Raw genomic sequence first — 24,544 nt, 5'->3', positions numbered from 1 at the left:
CCACAAAGTAGAAGAACTTCGCAGTTTGCACAAGGTAAATGTACACACAGTTTTCCTCTCTGCTACATTACAGCATGACCCCCACTCGTAGTCTCAGCAGAAAGTCACACATGTTTAACGTTCTTTGTCTTCTTGTCTAATACCTGCGCCGTGTCCACAGCTGTGGGTTCATGTATGATGGGGGCTGGACAGCTGTGTGACAACCTGCAGGAAGCTGTTCTGCTGCAGCTGCTAGACAAGGTGACTCCACAGCCACTGATGAAAACAGCAGAACCCTGCTCACTTTACTGGAAGGAGTCCAGTGTATCTGACCTTTGCTCACTCCTCCTCACTGTTGCATTGTGTGAACCGTAGCTGTTTAAGTCATCATTTCTTATTTAGTCCTGTGCTGAAAGCTATTATTTATGTTATCGCGGGCTGCTTTTTATGAAGGAGAATATCAATAAGAAGCTGCTTTTTCTGGAGAGACAAATGTGTGGGCGGGATGTAAAACACTTGAATCTGAGCATCTCATTTATACACACTATCTAAATTGTTTCCTTCTGCTGGATGGACAAATGCGGTTGCAATATGTTCTTATGTGTTGGTTTTATAGATTAATAATTTACTATGCTATTTCTATGATGACCCAGGTAATTTGAGGTCTGTAAACTAGCTGAAGAAATCAATTGCAACAACATATATAAGTACTGTTTCAATAAAGATTGTGCTGCTGACTGAAGGAAAAGGGAACTCAGTTTTGCCTTTTTGTTGGAAACGAAGTAGATCTGGGGCCGCTGTTTCTCTTAAAGTTACCTGACAAACTGCTGAGACATAAGTTAAGGCTGACAGAAAATGCAGCTTTGACCACATGTGTCATTATAAGCTATTTTAGTCATTCAAGTCCATGTTCAAATGGCTTCAACATGAACTGATGTGTGTGAAAATGTGTCCTCGAGCCTGGGTGTCCTTCCAGTAAAGAATCGGGATGACGTCTCTTCTCGGATGCTCGTCCTGTAAAACCATGATGAACTACTTTCAGTGATGCCCTTCTGGATGAAACACATGATCGTGACCTCTAGATAGGCCTTTCTTCGGAGTGTGCACTTCATATAATAACAAAATATGACTCAAAGTCAGCTTGGGTGCCCTTCAAGTGAACAAAACACAATTGTGTACCTCCTGATAGAGCTCCCCAAGTGGACAAAAACATAAAGAGAGGTCCTCTATGGCAGTGGTGCTCAACTGGTGGGTCTGGACCCAGAGGTGGGCCATATTAAATGAGTAATATGTAACAGCTTTGATCCAAACCACAGTTTGAAATTGTTTCCCCATAAACCTTACAAAATAAATAAATAAATAAAATAAATAAATTCTGCACATCACTGATCTACTAGTTTACCTTTTAAAAAAAGAAATACGAAAGAACTTACCACAACTAAAATAAAACGCTGAAGTTCAGAATAAAATATCAAAATAAATTAAATAAATAAATTGATTTTAACCAGTGTGGAAATGCAAATAAAATTGTTAATCTGAAATCCGCCGGCAGGCCACGTGATTGGAGCTAAAAGGTGTAGAGGCATGATAAGGTGGGCTTATTGACGTGACCTTCAGGACTTTTCTACCAACAAGAAGTAGCTGTGTGAGTAAGGAGAGGGAGTTTGAGGCACAAGAAGAAGAAAAAACCCTGATAAGCTGCTTCTACCACACACATTAAGCCACACAATAGCGAGAGGAGGAGTACCCCGCCAGACTGAGACTTTAATTGAGCCCCCTCCCCTCTCCTCCTCCTCCTCCTCCTCCTCCTCAGTCTCTCCTCCGGGTCTGCCTGCTCGCTAACTTCTCCTCGACACGCCACTTCAGTTCACATTATTTTGGGTCTGGATACGACAAGCAGTGAGAAGAAGGAGAAGAAGAAGACATGGCTTCACTTCACAAATCGCTTCTACTGTTGTTCCTTCACGTCTGCCTCCTGCACGTGAGCGGTGAGTGCTCCTTAATTAAACTCACCGTTTGTTTTAATGCTTAAGTGAAGTAAAGGAGGAGAACAGCCTTTGATAGCACTTTGAATGAATAAACACGGCGGCTGTGTTTGACCAGGATGCACCAACATGAATTGAAGTTAACCCAGCACAGTGTTATTTGTAAAAGTGTGTTTTCTGTGCTCCTATGCATGCTTGTATAGCTTTAGACTATACGTATTGTTTCGCTTCGACAGTGAACTTGATATTTAGTCGTAAAAAGCACATGTTAAAATTGTGTAGTTTTCTAGAAGTGTTGCACTTTTAATACTTTTGTCCTTTTTTTTTGGTGCCGTATTCGGTCGAAAGCCTCGTCGTCGTAAAATATTTAAAGCTGTAATTAATTACTGCGTAATTGATGGTCTTAATGGTCTCATTAACCTAGCCAAAGCTTTGCGGTGCGCGCGAGCATGCCCATACATCAGCACGTGACGGGTGTTTGTAAAAGGGTTTCTGTTTTTGTCATGGCATGTTTTTTTCCCCCCGTCTCTATAAGTGTGTCTGGATAAGTTATTATATGTTTTATAGTATTGCTATAAACATGTAAGGAACCACAGATGTTTAAACCACAAGACCAAACTGAGCACAAGAGCTTCAGTTTCCCAAGAAGGATGCGGTTTGTTAAGTTTTAGTTTAGTTTTTTATGTTTTACATCATTTTATACAGATATGAAAGTGATGAAAGAGGCTGGTTTTAGACACGAGAAAGCAGTACGTGTGTGTGTGTGTGTGTGTGTGTATTAGATGTGTTGCCTTAAAGCACAGTTTTCATAGGACAGTTGTATTTCTATACATCTACGACTACCACTTGTCTTATAAGGACTCTGAATGTAGTACACTAGGTAGGCTCCCTAAGGAGGCATCAGGGTTAGAGGTTGAGGCTAAAAAGAGTTGATGCCAATAATGGTGAATATAACATATAAGACGTAAAACTATAAGAATCTAATGTGTCGTTTCTAATGGCAACCATTGTTTGGATTTTCTTTTAGGGGAAATAAAATAAGAAATGTTTTATACTGCAGATGTTCTCCTCTGGATATCTTGTCTCCTTTGTTCACATCGGTGTAGGGAACATGTGAATGTTTCAGTTTACCTTTCAAATCGATTGTTTTTCCAACTTTTTTGATAATCAGTTACATATCTTGGTGTTTTTTTGTGTGTGTTTGTGGAAGAATAGTACATATTGAGTGGCTGCTGCTTGTAAATCGGTCGATTGTCAGTTTGTCAGTGAGTCATTACATTGAATGTGATCGAGTAATGGCTGGTGAAGATGTCACCTTGGTCTTTGGGAACATGTTGACTTTGCGTCAAAATTTTTCGAGACAAAAACTAAATTAGAATTTGAAGAAAAAGTCGCCTCCCACGTGACGAGTGAGCAGAAAATGAACAAACTTTGGTAAATCCTTCAGGCGTGAATGGTTATCACTTCCAGTTTGTTTGCCCAGGATTTGCTGCTTTTCTGTTTCATAACAAAATGTGTGACCTTGGGGAAAGTAACTTGTGCTCTGCCTTTTTTTTAAAGCCGTCTTCTCTTACATGCAATAGAGCAACGATGACACTGAGCATGCCTCTCCATTTTGTTTGTTGAACAGGTATACATGGTCTTTGCAAACTGACGGCGTTATCTGTCGTTGGTGCAACAAAAAGCACCAAAGAAAGTCATTGCTGCTATTTCTGACCTGAAGCTTTTCTTTTGAAAGGAAACAAAGCTTTTGTTATTTTTATTAGCACAGGTGGAAGCTCTATCAGGTGCTGCTGGTGCATACATTGATTTCTTTGAGGCTATTAGCTGATAAGGAATCATGGATCTTATGTAAATCCCCCCCCCCCCCATTGTAAAAGACGGACTTCATGTTGACTTATGGATTAACTTTTATAAGGAAGCTTTACTGTAAATAATTAAATGTAAACCTTGCTCCACATGGTATCTCACAACGGGACAACACTCACTCTGTCCCGGCCTTAAACCTCTTTTTCTCATAAATCCCTGTTTTTTTTACTCCATCAGCCTTGTCTTAATTGGGTTACATCTCTTTAATCCCCATCTCTCCTGTGCCTCCTCTGGAGACGGAGTAAAGCTGTCTGTTTTTGGATTATGTCGTTGGTTGGTGATAGAGACCCCCGTCCCTTTAAAGAGCCCTGTCAAAACTGACCTCCTCCTTAATGGACCTTGAAGGGCACTTACTTGAATACAATCTGTGGCTAAAAGCATTTCTCCTGCATGGAAATAAAGCCATCCTGAGTATGAGAAGAAGAAAAAAAAACCCCAAACATGTAGCTTATAGTGCTGGCATTGTCCAGCAGCATCTATTGATTTCACAGAGCAGCGTTCATCAGTATGACGGTCATGACGCTTACAGGAAGGAGCAGGCGGTCCAGACTGTGTGTGTGTGTGTGTGTGTGTGTGTGCAGTAAATCAGAGCAGCTTTTACGATGACGTTTGTAGAACAGAAAGTAGACATGCAGAATGTGCTTACTTAGGTCATGCTCTAATCAACTTTAAAGGCTTCATCCTTTGGTTGCACTTTAAGACCAAGACGGATCATTACCATCTTTTATGTTGTGTAAAATAACCTTTTGTTTGTTAAAAACTTCATACAGGCACCAATCATCCAAGTCAACCGTCAATGTCTCGTCTGGAACATTGAACACTTGTTTATAACTCAAATACTGTTTATAACGTTGAACCATCCAATTCTACCATTCAGCATCATGACTTCCACCCACCAAGCTTCTTATACTCGCTGCTTAGCTAGCCAGCTAAGCTGTGTTGAACAGTGACAATTGATAACCTCTCTGGTGACACAAATTTGCTCTCTTTCTGAAGAATACTAGAAACGAGTCGGGTTTACAGTGTTGGACCAATGCTCCGCTTTAATGTTGACACGCCCACTTTCCCACCTCCACATCAGATTCCTCCTGTCCTGCTTCTGGGTCATGTTTCACTTGGACGTGCTTATTGTTGGGTCGGTCCTTTAAAAATGACTTTATCGGGGATGTAAGCTCAACCTGATTGGATGACAGTCGTGGTGTTTTGTCAGCCAAACAATCTTATAAATATCCTTTAAAATCACAACAAAGATTCATTCATACTGACATAAAACATTATGGCTTTGTTGTCTTTAAGGTTCACATCTCCTGCTGTCCCCATGAAAACGTCTTGATATGTGTGAACATGCTTCCAATAACAAGTATTGTGTGTGAAGCCACAGCTGGATTTGACTGATCTAGAGCTCCATTGTTGTCCAATAACTCTTAAAAAGTCATGAATGAGCCACAGTGTTGGACACAAGGAGGCCTTCATTACTTCATCACACATCAGCTACATGAATGTATCTGGAGTTTATCCCCTTCATGGTGCAGCTGGACTTAATGCTGACTACATGAAACACCACATTTGTGTTAGTGTGAAGCTAAAAGTAGTTTGAGTACTGATGTGTGTTTATTTTGTATTTTTCTGTGATATTTGCACCAGAGAGTGAAATGCTGTGCAGGAGTAAACTGCTTTGGATTTGAGTGACTTCCTCATGATGCTGTTTGGAAAGTTTCTTGAGATCTTTGGAAGAAGGCTTTTTAAGGTTATGCTATTTTTATCTAACTTGGGTTAACTGGTGAACTTGAAACTCAGCCAACAGCAGACAAAGAGAGACCTAGAAAGTCCTTTTTTTTTAAACTCCAGACAGACTTCAGGTCTTCATCTGTATGTGCAACCTAACCTCTGACTCTTGTCTCGTCTTTGTGATTTATAGCTGTGAATCTTCTTTACCAGGATATTCATTGTTTACTGATAACTCGAGCTCGTTTCCTCAGGCAGCGTTGAAAATAGAAACTGATGTTGAGATGATCTGGGGCTAGGCTGACGTTTTAATGGCTTTTGGACTCTAATCGTTTTAGACAGCGGTGGAATCATTCATGCACAAAATGCACTTTTTGTGCACTCGGAGAATTGTTGTTGTTTGTGGTACATGTGGAACAAAGTTTGAGCTCGTCAGCATTTTTTTAGAATGAAGCATTTTTCATCGCCAATGGTCATCCTGCCTAACCCATCTGAAACAACTTATTTCTGATTCTGAGAATTACTTTTTTTTTTTTTTTTTACCTTTATTTAACTAGGAAGAGAAACTCTTTGAGGTTAAAAATCTATCTTTTCTAGAGTGTTCTGGACAAAACAAGTAAGAGAGTTTGAGACAGACAATGAGCAGCCAAACATCAAATGCATCATAAATAAATCCTTGTGCAATCGAAAAGCAGCAAATGTTTATCAGAATCATCCATAAAGATATCAGGAAGAACATCTGCAGCCAGATGTTTCTGCCTGTCTGTTAACTTCCTCTTAAAAACGTCAAACAAGACAAGTTTATTTTGTAATGTGTTTCAAGTGAAGGGAGCAGCTAATTTAAAGGCCTGTTTTCCTAACGCCTTTCTTACTTTAGTTTGTTCTTGTCAGGTTTTTGGAGTAATATCCTGCAGAATAAGACCCAAGCAGACCCATAGTTACAGAAATAGTTCATTAGTTGACTGAATATTCATCAACAGCAAAAATTCACGTTCTCTTTCTCAGATTGATTGAATTGTTAATCATGCAGGTTTAAGTGTTCGTGCAGGGTTTGTTGGATAAATCAAGCTCGAGGTTTGGAAAGTTTAAGAGCCAAATCCCATTGAAGTATTTGAATAATTAATTTACTGATCAGTTTAATCAACGATGAAATCAAGCAGGAACCAATCAGCACCACGTTTCAAGTGTGAATCTTGAAGATGTCTGTTTGGTTCACTTTATCGCCACCTGTGGCCAAAAGATGTAACTGCAGGTGTCTTTCTGGACCAAATGTCTCGCAACTAAAAAAACCGGAGGCGTGATATCTGTGGTGTTAGCTCATTCGTCAAAATGTAGGGACTTTTGAGGACATTTTGTAAGATTATAACTTGAAGTTTCAAACAACGTGGTGTGACCATGTATTATACTTTTTGGTCTAATTATGTTTGAAAGCAATTTAATTTATTCATTGTGATTGTTTTCATAGATTTATTGACTTTTTTAAAAGTTTCATTCAGAATGACGAGTGATAACTTTAAGTGCCAATCTTATCAATGAGATATTCAAGCGTAAAGCAGAAACTGGTTTTACTCCGGGATGAAAAGACTTTTGTATAGCCGTTCGTGTGCGGTGGCTGTGATGGCGTGCCCGTAAGGTTGTTCGTCTGCACACCCCATGTACAGCGGCTTCAGAGCTTTAGAGGGTTTGAATCCCACCTGTGGCTCACGTCCCGACTCCACCCACTGTCCTGTCTCTCTAAAAAAAACTATAAAGAAAGCCCCAAAATACAAAACTTGAATAAAAGTACTGCTGAATATGAAAGTGCAATACGTTTAACGTTTCAACCAAGTTTTTGACGTTGCCTTTTCCAAACTTCCCGTCAATGTTTGTTTTGATTCTTCGTCCTTTCTTCATTGTTGGTGTCGTTTGTACTGAAGGTAGGTGAAGTTCTTGTTTGCCTCTAAATGTTAATAAATCATTTATTCAGAGTCAGGGAGGAATATGAGCTTTCATGTCATGTGAAGCCTTATTTAGTAATGTTGTTAAGTAATCAAACATGAGTCATAAAGTATCCCAGTCGGTCTCTGGGTGTAAATAATGGCGGGTCGCCCTGACCTCTTCTTCATCCGTGTCTGTGGCGGGATGCCTGGGAATGCCTTCACTGGGCCGCTGAGCCGTCTGCATGCAGCAGGAAGTGTGCAGCTGTTGGCTGCAGTTGTTCATGTGGGATTAGTGCCCTTCCCTGAGTGATAGCCGGCTCTGACAGCCATGTAATCTAATGTATTGGCTCATTGTTTTCATTAAAGAGAGTGCGCTGTTTGATCCCTGAGGAAGTATAATGCTGCTCTGCTGTAACATTAGGCATATGTAAGCTAATTCGGGCAGCATGTGTGTCAGCATGGTGAACAATCAAATGCATTAAATCCTATTGAATTAACCCTTTTCATTACTTTCAGTAATTGTCAAAGCTCATCAGGTTTAATGCATTCAACCACGTGTGCTGGACTCAGACACTCAGAGATCAGGGGTCGCATCCTTTGCCCCTTGTTTTGGGAAATTTGTGACACTGTCATGTTTATGTTTTTAAGACATGTCCAACTGGCAGGAGACCCCACGTGGACCCTGAACACAATGAAGGTATCACATATCTCATCTGGCCTGAGAAATCTTGTAGATCCCTGTCGGAGAGCTGGGGGACGACTTCATGAACTTTGCATATCTGCAACCTGGATAGAAAGCAAATCATTAAAACTCTTTGTGGTTATGTTCCAACCAGTCAACCTTGGTTTAATATCAGACCAACCTATTTGGTATTTACTTACCATTTTCTATTTCCCTTTTTACCTGGCCCAAAAAATATTCTTAAAAACAAAAGTATTACAAGTGTTGTTCAATATTTGCCTCATAAAGAGCTTTTGTTTGTTTTGATATTTTAGAATAATGTTCCTCATACTTTAGCTGCCATCATATGGAAACACATCTGTTAAGTGTGATCGCATCACTTTTTGTTGATTGAAAAAGCAGCTTTGTACTTTCTGTGAAACACAGAAACAGACAGAGTTTGTTGCGGAGCGACACCTGGATTTAAAAAAAAAAAAAGGTTTTGATCTCTCAGAAGACGTTTAGAATTATTTCAGTGCATTTGTTAAACATGTCTGTAAAGCTGCTACAATCTGACCCAAACAAGCAGACGCAATTGTTGTAGAGTGCATGTGTCTCGTTGTGAAAGGACTCTCTCTGTTTGTTGTCTCAGTCTTTGGTTAAAAGCCTGCATCCTCTGAACATCCAAGACACGTTTGAGAAAATCAAAGCGCTCGCTGTTTAGCTGGCAGGAGCAGCGCTGACATCCAGCCTGAAGCCTCGACTGAAGCCTTTTTTTTAGAACCTCGTCTCGCATGAGTAGAGTATCTCTGCAGTCAGTGGTTGGTTCATGTTTGAGTGGGATTTTATATCCAGCAGCTTCCTCTGTAGTCTGATCCCTGGGCCTTCGGGGAGGGAATTTCTCCTGTATTGACTACCTTTCTGCTGAAGAACCGTCCAAAACATGGTGGACTAGTGTATTATTCAAAGCCCTTTTATTCATCGCAGTGAAAACTCTTTCGAGCGAACGATCCACCCTGGAGAAGAGGCATGATGTGGTTGTTTAAATAAATGTAATCAGGACGAGGAATGGAGAAAACTGGAGGATCATGAGCAGGAGCTGCAGAATCCGTCCTGGCACATTGCCAACTTTTATCTCACATTGTGTCCAACATGAACACTGTCTAATGCAGCACATTTTGTTTTTTTGTATTTATTTTTAAAACATGTTGCTGCTGCTGCTGCTGCTGCAGGGTTCCACATCAGTATTTCTCTCATCGTGCTGGGAGAGCGCTGAGAGGGTCGTTTCTTAAAAGCCTCTTTGGATCCCAAATATTGGATTTGGCTGCGCTGCCTGCACTGAATTGATTATTTTGTATACAGTATTTTAAGAGCAGTGGGACAGATGTAGAGGTGTTGTTTTTTCGCCCTTTATTCTGCACCTGTCAATGCCGTATGATTTTTTTAATTTATCGATTTAACAGTATTGCTTATAGTAGCCACAGTTCTCATTCACCTCATAGTTTGTGGGAAATTAAATGTCATAGAGCACCAATTCAGTAAAGTTCACCGACTGATTTCTTTAGTAGAAGAAACAATACAGCATTTGTGAAGTAATTCATTTATAAGTCATGGGGCACGACGATTAGTGGCTAACCTTTTGTCTGCTTAATGTACTTAAAGTAAAAAGATTACTTTAGCGATAGCTTCACGGACAAATTGGACTTTAGAAATTAAAGGGGGGAAACTGAGTAAACTTAAAAAAGCCTTTTTGGTAAATGTCGTGGAGATGAAGTAGAAATACATGAGAAATCTACGTCAATGAAAGCTCTCAGTTCTTTTTTGAATCTACAGTTTGCTCCATGCGGTGCGTCTGGCCCGTGTGCAGCACCATGTGGAACCTGAGTCAGCCAACACAGGAACATAAACAGCCTCACACCTTTCGCTCGCACGTTGTGTTGTGGCAGGGCGACCCATAGAAGCGCCTCATGAATCTTTAATGTCACCACTCAAAGCACGCAACATATTTACAACCTTGAGGCGAGCGCACCACGGATCAGTCCGTCATCGTACCCTCGGCTGATTCACGCAGGTCCTGATGTGTCTCGTGTTGTGTAAGTTATAATATCAGCGTGTACAGCTGACGTTCACACTCACGAGTATGATGTAACTATTAAACTACAGTGAATAAAGAGGCCGTCTGGAGACCACAGTTATCAGAGTATTATCAGAACATCTTTTGTGCTGCTGCTGATTTTTGACTCGATATGGTTTATTACTGTTAATTTCTTTGTTTTAAAATATAATTTGTTTGCAGAATTTCAGTCTTTGGCAGATTTCACCATTTGTCTCTTCACTCTGCACAGGAAAAAAATTAGCCATCTGTACACGACGTCCCTTCATATTTAGAGGGTCCATCTGTGGGACACATGGCCCTCTCTTGGGCCTGGATCCAAGTCTTGGCAGCGGTCCCATCAGTGCCACAGGGAGAGACAAAAAAACTCCAGTATTGCTTTCATTAAGAAGCCTTTCCTTCCTCCTTTTCCCACTTGTCTCCCTCTTTGGTCTGCAAACAGAGCTTAACCGACAGCTGCACACACCTGACGCCCAATCCATCGGACAAGGGACATTCTGCTGTGGGGGCAACAAGCAGGGCTTCAAGTTACAGAGAAATCGAACACCACAATGGTCTTTGCCTCATTCCCGCCTTTTTCTGAGCCGTGTCCCCCATCCTCTGCCCCCTCTAACACCTCTCTCATGCCCCCTCCTTTAGCCTTTTCTTCTTTGTGGGTGCAGTGGACGGAGCCTGGGAATGTTTACTTTGCCCTTGTTGTCGTCAACAGTCCTGACAGAAACAGCAGGAGACCACAGGAAAGAGTGGTATTCCCTTAAAGGTTGGGATTTACTTCAAACAATGGCGGCATCCTCAGCCTGTTTAATATTCAACTCATATGATCTTTGTAAGCATTCATAATAATCTTTATGTTAAATTCAAGGTTATATTGAGTTAGTCTTCTTACAGACTTGGCTCATAAAGCTGGAATAAATTAACATACGCACCACCCACATGCAAGACTGTCTTTGAAATCAGTTTGTTGGAAAGCGGGAGATTCTCCCTTCACACTGTCTAAACTGATGAAGCTGCTGAAACTTTTTTTTTTTTAGGGTAAATTATCTGCCTCCGTTGGTTTTCAAAAGATCGGTTTGTAATGTCGGGACAGTTTTTGTCTTGTTTGTCGCAAATTATGATACAAAAAATTTAATTTAAAGATAATAATTGACCATAATGCACAAACTGCTGTGTTTATATTCCATTAAGATGTTAATGACCAAGATGAATATTAAAGTGCACAATGTAACAAAAACCCTGATGCACTGCAGCTGAAACAGTTTTTACCTCTGTGCGAAGGATACTCGAGTATATTTTGGATAAGCTCTCATTGTCTTTTAATATCGGACAGCCTGTTCATCCCTTTTTCACTCCGCTTTGAACAACCATATCGGCATTTCTAATCAATTTGATCGGTATGAAAAGCATTTCTTGTAATATTGTATGCACATTAAAAGTCATTACATCGAGGCTGAATAACAGCGCTGTCAGAGCTCAGTTACCCATTCATCAGTGAGCCTGTTGAGTTGTGGTCAATGGTCCATAATGAACTCTTATTACTCGTGGTGGATGGAAAGCAGAGATTCTCCTTTAAATCCTGAGGGCTTTAGGTGTGTGTGTGTATGTGTGTGTGTGTGTGAAATGCGACTACAACAATACGTCACTGGTTAGAGGTTTAACTTCCATCCTTAACCCCGTCCTCTTGTAAGTGATACGCGATTTGTGTCTTTTTGGAACAATAGCGATGACACTGACTTGTCTTCAGTGTTTGCTCAAGGCATCCCCCAAAGATCGTGTCATTGTCCCGAGGAATGCCAAAGTCCTCTGATTTCTTCCCTCCTTTTGGTTCGTGTCAAAGAGCCAGACCCACCGATGTGTCAGCCTCACCTGCAGAACGCCTGCAGAACCTGCAGAAGTATATATTTAGTGTAGCAACCCACCCGGATTAGGTTGCAAAGGGGTATGAGTAGAAATGACGATAGTAACAAAATAGTGAATACAACTGGTGATGCCTTTGTTTTTCTGGACTTTTAAGGGTCAAAAAGCAGAAAATCTCTTGTTACTGTCAGAAGGTGAAGGTGATTTATTTTACGACTAAAGACGCAGAGACAGGATTCAAATGTTGTTGTTTTTTTAATTTAATGCCAAAGAAATGTGTTTTTAAAATGCTTCGAACATATTTAGTTTTCTTTCAACATTATCATTGATTAAAACAGTTGCATCTGTTGCATCCCCCCCCCCCCCCCCCCCCCCCCCCCACACACACACACACACATTGAAAAAGATGTGATGTTTTGCTGTGTGGTCTGGTTTGGTTCAGCTCGGTGAGGTAAACTCTGATCTTGCTTGCGTTTCCACAGCCTTTACCTGATTGGTTGGAGTGTAAGCCAGGTGGAGATAGACGCGTCAGCTATGTGATAGCGTGACATCATAACAAGTAAAAAAAAAAAGAAGAACATAACGCAGTAAACAAAGGGACCCTTGGCACCCTCCCTCTGTTGGGGGACCAAAAAGGAAGGACGGTACGGATCCCTTACTTTGGTAACATTCCCAACTTTTGAAGGTGGAAAAGCCAATAAATGGGTCCAAAGCATGTCAGGTTGAAAAAGGTTGACCCGCTTCATTTAGCATGTTGGGGCGTTGACGGTGGCCTTTCAGCACTTCAGACTAATCCAAGCTGAGGCTACTTAAAAGAAACAAAGACACGTAAGGAATGCAGTTCAAACAAATGAGCACATTATAAAGTTTATTTGTCCACTCACATTAAATGATGACGTCGGTGATTTCTGGCTCTGTGCCATCAGTTTCCCGTCACTTCAGCTCACGTTCACATCTGCTGTGGAATTGAAATGAAGACAGTTTAAATCCAAGCTGACTTTGATGGTGAAGAGACATCTCTGTGTGTGTGCATGTACATGTGCATATGAATATTCATGAAGACCTCGGGGCTAACCCGAGCCTCTTTCATGGTGTTTGCCTCTCTCTCTAATGGGCTGTGCCATGCCATGGATATGGCATACATCTGGCATGTTTTTTTTTTTTTTTTCATTTTCTGAACAGGCGAGCAGCTATATGTTTGGATCTGATGTTGGCTGGTCACAGTCTCATGCAGGCTGCCTGTGAATCCTTTTTACATTTTTAAATGAAGGAAATCAGCACATCAGCGAGTATTTTCTACAGTAAGACGAAAATGGCCGTCAACGCTTTTTAACTTCAGCTCTGTATGTGGATGTCTGTGTATGCCGTTATGAATACTGTTGAGTAGGATGACAGAGTCTTATGTCCGTGCTGTCTGTAAATGTTATCCCAACCCTCAAGGCTCGGTGATGAGTGGGACAGTAGAGGCCCAGATTTAACTCTCATTTCATGCTTTGTATGGGACTCTTCCCCCTCAGCCCGTTCACACAGCTGCCCTAATTATTTAGCTCTTCTTTTCTGATGTGCAGCGAGTGGTTGCAGGGCATTTGTTTGGCCGATTCCCCAGAGGTCTCATCTCTTTGTTTAAGTGTCCCTCAGGAGAGATAAGAGAGGCAGAAAAGAAGCTCGTTGAGGAAAACCAGCAGCAACTGTTGATGGCACAGTGGAATTTGACATATTTCCCTTTTTCTCTGAAACACAAAAAAAACGTGTTTTCTAGCATCAGTGATTCGTTTTCGTCGTCCAATTTTTAAACAAAATAAGAATATCCATCGAAATCAAGATGATTAAAACCCCACATCGTTTTCCTCATCAAAGAAACTGAAAATACTCACAAAAGAAATGCCAGAAACGCTGCTTTATTTGTGTAAACCAATGAATATTTCTGGATGTTCACTTTTCTCTGCCAGCTTTTCAGCATTAAAACACTTTTTGATTCCCTCAGCTATTTGCATAGTTTAAAGAAATAAGACTAGCTATGACTGTGTCTCTCAGTAAACACATCACTTATTCTCTGTATTTATTGTGTCTGATTTCCTCAATAGGAATAACAACCTGGTGTTTACAGAATATTTTATTCATGTTGTCTTCTCCGTTCAGCCACCAGAAGTCTCAGAGTCAATGTGGGGGAGGATTTCTTGAAGACAGATGCCTGGTAGTTTGGAAGTGAGATGAGCTGAATTTGAATGGGGAAAAGATCAAACAGCTGTGTCCTTTTCCAACTCAAACTCTTCAATATGTATCTCGCACACTGCGGATTGGAAAACAGGAGCTTTTAGGAGGAGATGTTTGGTGATAACGGATTTTCTACGCTGACTTGTTTTGAGCTTCTGTTGAGAAACGTCACCGACGTGGACGTGAGACGTGATAACAGGCTTTGTTCACAGATAACCATCAGGCACTGAAGGGTGCTGTGGAAGTCGCAGACAGGATTTAGTTGGGAGCCCGGGTGCAGAGTTGACTTTTCAGGGCAATTTAGTGTCTGTCAGACACCAGCAGTGTCTTTTGAAGACGTGTGTGATGAAAGCTGTAACGTGATCTACCTCTGCAGCTCAAATGGAGGCTGTGGAATCTGCCTGGAGGGGCAACTCGACGTGTTAACGCTCGAGGCTCCTGACTGCTCCGACAGAAAAAAGTGGATGAATTAACATCTGGAATCAGTCAGGATGAGAAAGATATAAAGGCCGTGGTTTGCTTTTGGCAAACACCTTCCTCTTTAAAATGAGATACAGAGTTTAGAGTTAAAGTCATCAGATGGAGCAAATGATGATGTGAGACATACTCATTGTCTGAACACGTTCCCTTCATATCATCTGCACTTTATCAGATATACTGTTCATCTCTAAAAATAACAGTTTCAAACCTGGAAGTGGTTTGCTGTGATAATAAGACAAAGAGAACGTGACGAAGCTGGACTAAAGCCAGGGACTCATTCTGGAAAACACTCAAGTTAATAAAAAACTTGATACCAAACCAAATGAAGGCATCATGCTTACCCTGAAGGATTATAAAGCTCCTGCTGCAGCCAGACGTACGCTCCAAACAAATGAAAGCTCCTGTGTGTCATCACAGGCAGAATGCTGTGTGTGACTGAGGGATTTGTTTGTGTCGTCACTTGACGTTGGCAGCAAGTTTTATTGTAATTTGGGCTCTGACTGGAACTATTTCTTCTTACCAAAGTGGAAAACTAGTTATTGATGTTTCTCACATTTTTCTCTTGTTAGACACATTTCTGTCTGCTGTGGATATTAAATATTAAATATTAGATATGAAAACTTTGAACAACTTCACCTTGAGGAAATTTGACTTGTGAGCAGGACTTTTTTGTGGTGCAGCTTTTCTTTGACTTCTGACTCTTGACTTTATTACATTATTTATTTGTTGTTTTTTTTCTTCTAAATGCACTCCTCAAACCTCTGGGCTTCCCCTGAGGTCGAGACGAGAACATGAATCTCACCTGGAGTCTCCCTGTAGCTCTCGTGACATCATCAGTGGGTGACAGAAGCAGACCCATGTGCCAGACTCTTCACATTGAGAGGAGTCAGTCGAGGTGCTTTTGGGCATCTGGCAGGAAAATCCCCCGTGGAGCCAGAAGGGACCTGGATGAGGTTGCCTGGGAAACAGACGTCTGGGTGGCTCTGATTCGTCCTGTTGTGAAAGTGACCCTGACCTGCATAAGTGACTCAATATGGACAGTTAAACTAATGTATTGAAATGAGATACTGTTAGTTCTTTTCTTCACCTTATTACTTTTTGCAGACAGTCTGTTGTAACAGAGACTACATGCATGCACCTTTGTTATTGTCGATTTTAGTAGCAGTGTTATAAACGAGCAGTTGATCAGATCTGTCTGCTTTTGTCTTCCTGCTTAGCTCTCCAGTGAATGCAGGTAATAAATGTACAGTATAAAGAAGGACTGGGACGAAAGATTCGATTCAGAATCTATTTTGATTTGAAACAATTCCTGGTTCAAAGTCTATTTTTGCATGAGTACATTTTACTTCAGGATCTCCTCCAGTCATCTGTGACACTGGCTGAATTTCTCGCTGCTCCATCTGGCATTCTTCTGAGTTAAAGAGCTAGCATTAGCGCTTAGCAGGGAGTGACGAATCTATCCCAGCCATAGCATAAAATATGTTCATATAGCTTTAAGACCCCCGTCATGGTAGTAGCCGATTGTTTACACCCCTGCATATGTCATACTAAGTGGTCTCTAATATGCAGTCGTATTGATATAACAGACCCCATCCAGGGTCCCATTTAATGAGTGATAGCTCCTGCAGTCTCCTGCTGCTTTTTTAAGATCCTTTACTGTACAGAAGGTCAGCAAGCTATGTACATAAAGTCAAGACACTCACAAAGTAAACTAAACAAAAAAACATTTAGAAATACAGAAAGACAAGCTCTACATCTGAAGAATAAACCTTTGACTGTGCAAAAGCCCCCTGCAGGGCCGGAGGAGTCACGGCGCTGTGTGTCCTCCACCCCCAGCCAGCTTGGCATCTGCTGCCCAGCAGAGACAGGAAGACTGAAATCGACACACTTAAAGGCTACATAACACGTGGTAAACTACAGCGGGGCTGCAGAAAGCCCTTTGGACACGTGCAGCTGTAGTATGGCTTCATTTATTCTGATCTTCTCGTCGTGTTCTTGTGTGGAAGTCTCCATATCTCACCACCTGCCGAGCTCGCCATTAACAACAGCGATTCTCATCCCTGATGTGCTTGTTGCCCAGTGGCAATTTCCAATTACACGTGTCTCCTACTTCATCTGCCCATCCTCTTCTGTTTGTAGTCTGCACATTAGATCTGTTTCCTTCTCTCGTTGTAACCAGCAGCTTGAAAAGAGCGAGTGACACAGAACAAGAGAAGGAACAGCCACCAGCTGAAGGAAGAAAATCCAGGTTCAAGTTACAGAATGTCTCCTGCCTCCGACATTAGTCCCACAGATTACGCGCTCCACTTTCTCACGACCTGCGTGCTCAAAGGTTGAGGCTAATAATCTTTTGTATTTTTGTTATTGCTCGTAAATCTCGGGGAACAAATGTGTCCTGCCTGTTGGCACGCGGACAACTTGTTTGTTTTGAACACCGTTATGAGAAACAAAGGTACAGTTTTGTTGGTAACCCTTCGACGAACACGTGATTGGACACTTTCATAAGTCGGTTCAAAATGACCCGTCTAATAATCAATGTGTCCTCATTTGTTTTTCTCTTCTGTATTTCGTCCTCTAGATTTTGATATAAGTGACGTAGTTAGACACTTTCACAAAGAGTGAAACCTGAAGCAGCAATGGAGGTCAAGCGTCTAAGGTCCTGGCTCCTACACTTCCCATAATGCACCTCTACAAGTCTCCAAGCTCCCAGCTGAGATAGTCAATGACAATGTCCAGTCTTTTTCTGCTCCAGCAAAGCCACATGAGATGTGAGGAAACACTTTCCACAGCTGAGTGCTTCTGTCCTCGGAGAGAAAACTGATCCTCATGTGTCAAATCAGCGGAGCGTCCCCTTTAACGACAGGCGGTCACGCTGTCAAAGGTGCTGAGCGCTCGCCGTGAAAACTCGGAGGCAGCCCCAAAGAATGAGCTCACACTTTAAAAAGATGAATTAACATAACTTTAACCTACTTTATAACTTTTCAAACTTTTCTTCTTTTTTTTTCTCCCCTCGTTCTGATTCAGCGTTTTCAGAGTACTGTATCGCCTCCATGTTCTCTTATTCCTCCTCAGGGGTTTTCCTTTGCTGCCACACTTCAGTGGACTCAATCTGCCACAAGTATTTTCTGGATTCATTTGATCACCTTATGATCGAAATCTTAGCTGATCGGTCTTCTGCGTGCCCTCTGCGAAACCAATCGATTGTGAAGCGCTTCACAGACTTCAGTGTTGTGGTGAAAACTGAGCTTTAGTAACAAACCATGATTTAGTTGAATGAAGGAATACGGGGATACATTTCTGTATCTAAGAGTTTCCCATTCTTCCTGCTGATTCCTCCATTTTTTTTCTTTTCTTTCGTTCTGGCTTCTGTTTCCTGTAGCGCTTTATTACACGTTCGCTTTTAGCCGTTTTTTTGTCCTTTGCTCGCCAACAAGGACAACAAGGGACAAGTGGTCAAGGTGAAGACAGAATATTCTTCTGGTTTGGCTCCTGTTCAGCAGGACATCAGGCTCTGCTTGGCTCTAAATGAACTGGCACTACTTCATTCACTGACACTGGCACTCCTCTCCAAAAATGTGGGGCAGCTTATCCCTCGCTCCTCTTCATTAAACACATCAAACCTTTTCATATCTGTCTTTCAAAACTCCCCCGACTGGGCAGACTTCACACGCTGCAGGATGTGAGTGTTAACATCAGACAGCCTGCTTGGGAAAGTCTCCTAATTGAATAAGTTTTATTCAATTAGAAAAAAGGCTCAAACCCACAATGAGCGTTTCCCTGCAGAGAAAACACTGCTTTGATTTGATTAGTCGGGTCTGATCGGAGCACGAGGAGCAAACTTCAAAAGCCTGTTTACAGACTTTAACACAATCAGAGTTAATAACACTCCATGCGTACTGTCTAGCGACTCTGCCACAAAGCCGAGGTCGTCTCCTCCGTGGGACGACGGTACGGAGCTGCCGGGTGTTTCTCCCGGTCGTCTTAGCTCACAGATCAAGGCCCCTGGTCTGGATCTTTGAACTTGACATTTCAAAAGGGGGGAAGGATAAAGAGATGCTTAAATATCAAATCCTCCCCTGCTCCCTCAGCCCTGATATTCGACACTGTTAAAAGATCAACCGCCTAATCAAAGAGAAGTCCTCTGAGCGCAGGATTTTCCCGGTGTGCCTGTCTGTGGATTTTTAATTTATACATGTTTCAGCGTTAAAAATGGGGTTATCCCACTTTTGTTTCAGGAGTGTTTTTTCTCTCGACTTCTTAGGAGTAGATTGTGTTCTTCCATCGGCAGTGTTGTACCGCTCTTGTCAAGTTTGAAATCTGCAAACAGAATCAGAAATACTTCATTTATGCCCAGGGAAAATGTGGCTGCTGCTTCTCCTCTGACAAACGTTATAACAGCAGGAAGAAATAAACAAGATACACAACTCGCACAATCACACAGATTTTGGACAAACGTAAAAAGACAGAAAATTGTCCACTGTAATTATTCAAACTGGTTGATACATCCACCCTCCTTTTCTCCTCCTCTTGTGAACACTTTTATCCGCTTCATCTCAGACCTGTCTGATTGTCTTGTTTCATCTGCCTCAGAGTGAAAACTCTTTATCAAGAGGAACACAGCAATGGTGTGTTTGGAGCTCAACATGTTTCACATACTGTGAATACTTTCTTTATAAATTTACATGGAAACATGTGATGGTTTAAACACCCAGTCGACCTGTTTCAGGCCTCATGAATCTCTTTCAGGCTCTGTGTTTGGTCTCCTCCATCTTTGGAGGAAATACTTACTTCTGCATGCTAACTTTATTTTACTTTCATTGGGGCTGAGCAGGAAGAACACGTCGATGTTTTTCACTGAAATGAGCTTCATGTTGCTGGACGGAAAAAGACGGATGAGACTGAGTGGACTGAACCTAAACACTGCATGTGTCGAGTGCACGTTCAGTTTCCTCTGATTGGCTTCGAGCGTGATGGTCAGCTTTGAGTTAAAAGTGTTTTTGTTCGTCCTCTTTAAACTTTTCGACAGCATGAAATGAGGTGGGAGGAGATTTGTGTTTGATACAGTTTCACAGACGTGAGAGCAGGAAATCATCGGAGAGTTCACCCTGTGTGGTCTGTTGATGAAACTCTCCTAACTCCCCGCCTATTTCTCCTCCACCTTACACACACACACACACACACACACACACTCACTTCCTTTCTTCTCACATCTCCTCTACTCCTTCCCACAAATCATTTGACAAATAGGCTACCCACAGGTGTTGTTGGAGCCCCCCAATCCCCCGCCTCAGCTGCCCCTGTCCTCCAAACAGCATGGGAAAGGGGGGGGGGGGTAGACTATTGTTCACAGCTGCTTCTGCCAACGTGAACTCCACCTCCTCCATCCTCCCCAACGCAGCAGGACACAGTGCCACCCGTAGACTGGGAATCCAGTCATAACCACCGCACTGGCTCAAGGTCTTGGCACGCCGCGGCCAAGTGAAATCAAACAAGCAGAGGATATTGTCTGCTGAGCCCTGAGAACCGGAGTCTCCCAGTCTGGAGATCAAGATAAAGGAGGCGTAGAGCTGCTCTCATATCAAACAATGAAAGTGGTTATGAGTTCTGAACACAGATATATCTTTGTGTCTGACATTGTGTCTGACCGACTGCTGGCATGTGACTCCCACCAGAGGAAAAGGAGAAACTGTTTTTGACTTCCTCCAGGCGTGCGCCGTGTTTGGTGAAATACACGGCAGGTTTGTTGTGAAAATACGTGTTTTAGATCTGTGAGACGAGTCAACAAGGCTGCCGTGAAGGTGAAAATATTTTTGAACCTTTGACTCACACAGACTGTTTATGTGCAAACAACAGCACACGCTCTTTAGGGCAAAATGGACAAAACCATTCTAATACTCTGCCGAGATTTTCATGAGCCCCCCCCCCCCCCCCAAAAAAAACCTCTTCAGGTAAATTATTTTTGATAATAAAAACAGAAACACTGCCTGTCTGTTCGCTACGTTTCCTGAATATCTGTTAACCTGGACGATATTATGAAAGCTAAAACCCACATGTGCTTTGTTTGCTCCCAGTCGCCCCCCTTCACAAGTCCCCCCCCGCCTGCCACTGTGTGTCCTGCACTCTCCTCAACCTGCAAGTCATTGTCCTTCACCCAGCCATGGAGCATCTACAAAGCTCCCCAAATGCACGATTTACTGATTGCCAAGACAAAACATTGACATCAGAAAGACTTATCTGTTCTTAAAATCTTTCTCAGTTTTTTTTTTTTTTTTTTGTTGCTTAATCTGATGTTTTGCTGCAGTCTAGCAGCTGGGGAGTAGCTCTCAAAGCTGTTTTAAGTGATTTTTCTTGATAAGATTCCAGCACAGGATGAATTCACAGACCCACACACACATTCACACACTCTCCTATCTGCACTATTCATCTCTCTCTTCCACCGAAGCAGCTGCACGCCTGTCTGTTCAAACTCCAAATATCAAAGTAAGACAGAAAACACTGATAGACCCTCAGAAGTAGAGCGTGGTCTTCTTAAGCAGGGCTTTGATATGGATGTGAGTTTCATTAGACCACTAGTTGCACATCTTTTCTTTGTACATGCTCGCATGTGTTTGAGTAACCAAATCACTGTTGGCTCTCTGGGTTCTCATGTAAACGAGAAACTACATTTCCTTCATGACACCACAGGTTGAAGAGACACCTGGACGTCATCCCTCCAGTATAAAGTCTGTTTAGTATTGTCCCAGTTTGTGGCTCAGCTTGTAGAGTCGACGGTTTGCTGTCGGTTGTCACGATCAGGTCCTTTGACAAACTGAAGGGGGAAACACTCATCAGAAGTCTTACTTTGGTGTGATGCTTGATTCTTCAAGTCTTTGAACTCAGCTTATGAGATGAGAATGATTCTTCTTCTACCTGATTTGTCATGTTCCAGCTGAATCTGATCCAAGTGTCTGTCTCACTCTTCTCTTTTAAAGCTGGGAATATGATCACATGTAGAAACAGGAATGTAAAGACAACAGCCTCTAAGGTGGTTTGAGCTCTGACGGTGTTTAAACCTGGTTAGAAGCAGCTTTGTTGGCCAAATTTGATCAATTTCTCACTTCATAGGTACAAAGACAATTTATCTGAAAAAAGTTGGTTTCAAAACAAGAACGATTTCCATCCAAACAGATGTGTTTAAGCGTTGGTTCAAAACCCGATCACATGACCATTAACTCACACTGAAACTGTGTCAGTCATTATAAACGTTAAGGCTGCTGAAAAGCAGGAAAACGGACATCAATGAAAAAACCAAGACAACTGGAGACAACTTGTTGGATAAAACTGAATCTTGTCTATGTGATCTATTTCTACAGGCTCCATTTTTATTGGTATACACACTTTAAAGGCACTCCCAGAGTTTCAGACTTAAAAAGGGTCAGCAGAGTTTTACAAGTTTGAAACTGTCCCACGTTGATGGACACGAGGGGCCGAGAAGCAGACGCTTTGTGTTTTTGAAACAGAATAGTTTGATTAAAGATGTCGCGTCAACGAAACATAAACAAAGGAGATATGAGTAGACCTCAAGCTTAAAGGCTAAAATTGTCATAAAAACCATCACAAACATAGAAGTCTGTAATATACGCTGTTCTATAAGTTGCTGGGAAAACAGGCGTGGTATTGGACTGAAGGTTTCAGGTGGTTTTGGAGCAGGTCTATAATTTAATACTACAAATAACAGTGTGTGTTTGTGTGTGTGTGTGTGTGTGTGTAGGTTGATGGTAGTGGATAGTAGTAGTAGTTAGGGGGTGGGGAGTAGGTTAAGTCCGGACTGGTCCGGGCACAGGGACTAGCCTCTTCCCCTCATTAACACAGCAGTGCACCTGTGATCACTCTGATATTCTCTTTGAGAGCATTAAGGTTCTCAGCAGGGGATTTGAGGGGGGGGGGTGCAACTGGGGTTCGCCATTTTGATCTGTGTGAAATGGGTGTGGCACACTCGCCCGACAGCTCGCCTCATGTCTGCTTGACGGGATAAAAGGAGAGGGAGTGTACAAAAAACGCCTTTGTTGTGGGACAGGCACAGATTGAATGCAAATAAATTCAGACAGAAACAGAAGCAGAAGCAACATAACGGATACGAGAGCACAAATATAAACCAACGTATTAGGAGTCCTCTCGGGGTGCGTGCATGAGCGTAATAGAGGCGTAGCTCGCAATCAGCATTCAACATAATTATGTACAATTTTTATGTAAAAATCCAGCCGACTTAATCAGATAGTCAATGAGGTTTTTATCCCTGTTTGCATAAATGGGTTTTATGTGGTTCGGTATGAAGTCGAAAAAGTATCTTTGCTTTTTTACTGCAGTGGCCGTTTATGACCGATTACTCAGTTTAACTGTGAAGATTTTCTTTGATTCTGACTTCAATAGATAAAATATTAGAGCCGGCAGCTGAAGCACTGAAATGACCTGGAACACCCTGAGCAGCTTCTTATTGGTTTCTTATTGGTAGATTGGCAGCAGGAAGTCATCTGAGTTTTCCCTGGGATACCAGGAAGTCTGAAAAGAGAAACATAACACGAATGGAAGAAACACGAATGACTGATGTTGATAAAAGGCCTCCTCTACTTTGATTCTGATTCACAATAATTCACATCAAACATTTTTGGGGGGGCATTTTGGTTTTGGTACTGGATTGGTGCATTGACTGTATAATAATCATAAACAGTTTTAGATTTGACGATTGTTTTGGATCAACTTGGAAAGTTTAGGACAATGGAAGTAAATAAAGGAAAAAATGTGTAAATAAAGATCTTCCGTATTGAATTTTAACCAAAATGAATTCCATTTGGTTCACTCACAAAAAACGTTGTTTTTCCAGAAGCTTCAGTGAAACGACAGCTCACCCGTATTTAACGTCAGAAGCACCTTCGTCTTTAAATCATCAATTCAATTCAGTGACAGTGTGGTCTTTGTGTTAGTTCTCTCCTTATTCTTGGAAACAAAAGACTCTTCTTAATTAGTATTTGGCATCTCTAACAGGAGTAAATATAGTCCTAACTCTTACTCTCAGTGTTTTTACTCAACCATCCAAAACGGTCAAAAATGCCAAAGAAATATCTGTGATTGGACCGACGCTCTTCAAACTGTGACTTTTGTTATTTAAAGCCGGCAGAGCTCTTAGTTTGGGAAGATTGAAATGGAAGTGATTACTTCAGGCCGGCCCTTTCACTGGGATGCTTGACTGAAAGCTGATTTAGTTGGCAGCTAGTTTGCAGCTTTCAGGGATATTCGGTGCTGTGATGATGACCACAGGGGCCGGGATAAGAAGGCCTTTGTTGGAGTACAGCAGCAAGTCAGCGTGCTGTCGTCACAGGTTTGATTGGAAAGAAGGTCTCCTATTTATAGTGTTAGAATAACAGCAGAGGCCTCATACCTGGCACCTCTCACCTTAAATGTCTCGTCTTTCACACACTTTAATATGAGACAAAGATGGAATCGTAGTTTCCAGATTTTGTCTACCTCCAAATGTCATTTTGTCCACGTTCAATTAAGTGGAATAACTCTGTTAATTGGTCCAAATGGTTCCAAAGCTTCATGTGTTTTTTATTTTTATTTCTGCATTTCTAGGTCAACTACAGTATGGTGCTCCATACTTGTGGTTTTTATTTTATCAAAACATACCAATCCATGTCGGTGAAGGAAATCTAATCATGTGTCCTTTGATTCGTATTTATGTTTGAAATGGAAACCAAACAGAATTAAA

General features: G+C 41.7%; 1 protein-coding gene across 4 annotated transcripts in view; it reads left to right on the top strand.

Moving 5' to 3' along the window:
- Positions 1-1,600: 1,600 nt before the first annotated feature.
- mcama (melanoma cell adhesion molecule a) overlaps positions 1,601-24,544 on the top strand; it is a 44,921-nt gene continuing 21,977 nt past the window's right edge. For all 4 annotated transcript variants that reach the window (XM_079355715.1, XM_079355713.1, XM_079355712.1 and 1 more), the window contains exon 1: positions 1,601-1,967. In XM_079355715.1, coding sequence (XP_079211841.1) covers positions 1,904-1,967 — 64 coding nt within the window. In that variant the 5' untranslated portion in view covers positions 1,601-1,903. The remainder of the gene's footprint in view (positions 1,968-24,544) is intronic.

The sequence above is a fragment of the Symphodus melops genome, assembly GCF_947650265.1.
Source record: "Symphodus melops genome assembly, chromosome: 11".
In the NCBI taxonomy this organism is placed as follows: domain Eukaryota; kingdom Metazoa; phylum Chordata; class Actinopteri; order Labriformes; family Labridae; genus Symphodus; species Symphodus melops.
The sequence above is the reverse complement of the archived record's forward strand: the minus strand, read 5'-3'. Positions and strand labels throughout refer to the sequence as shown.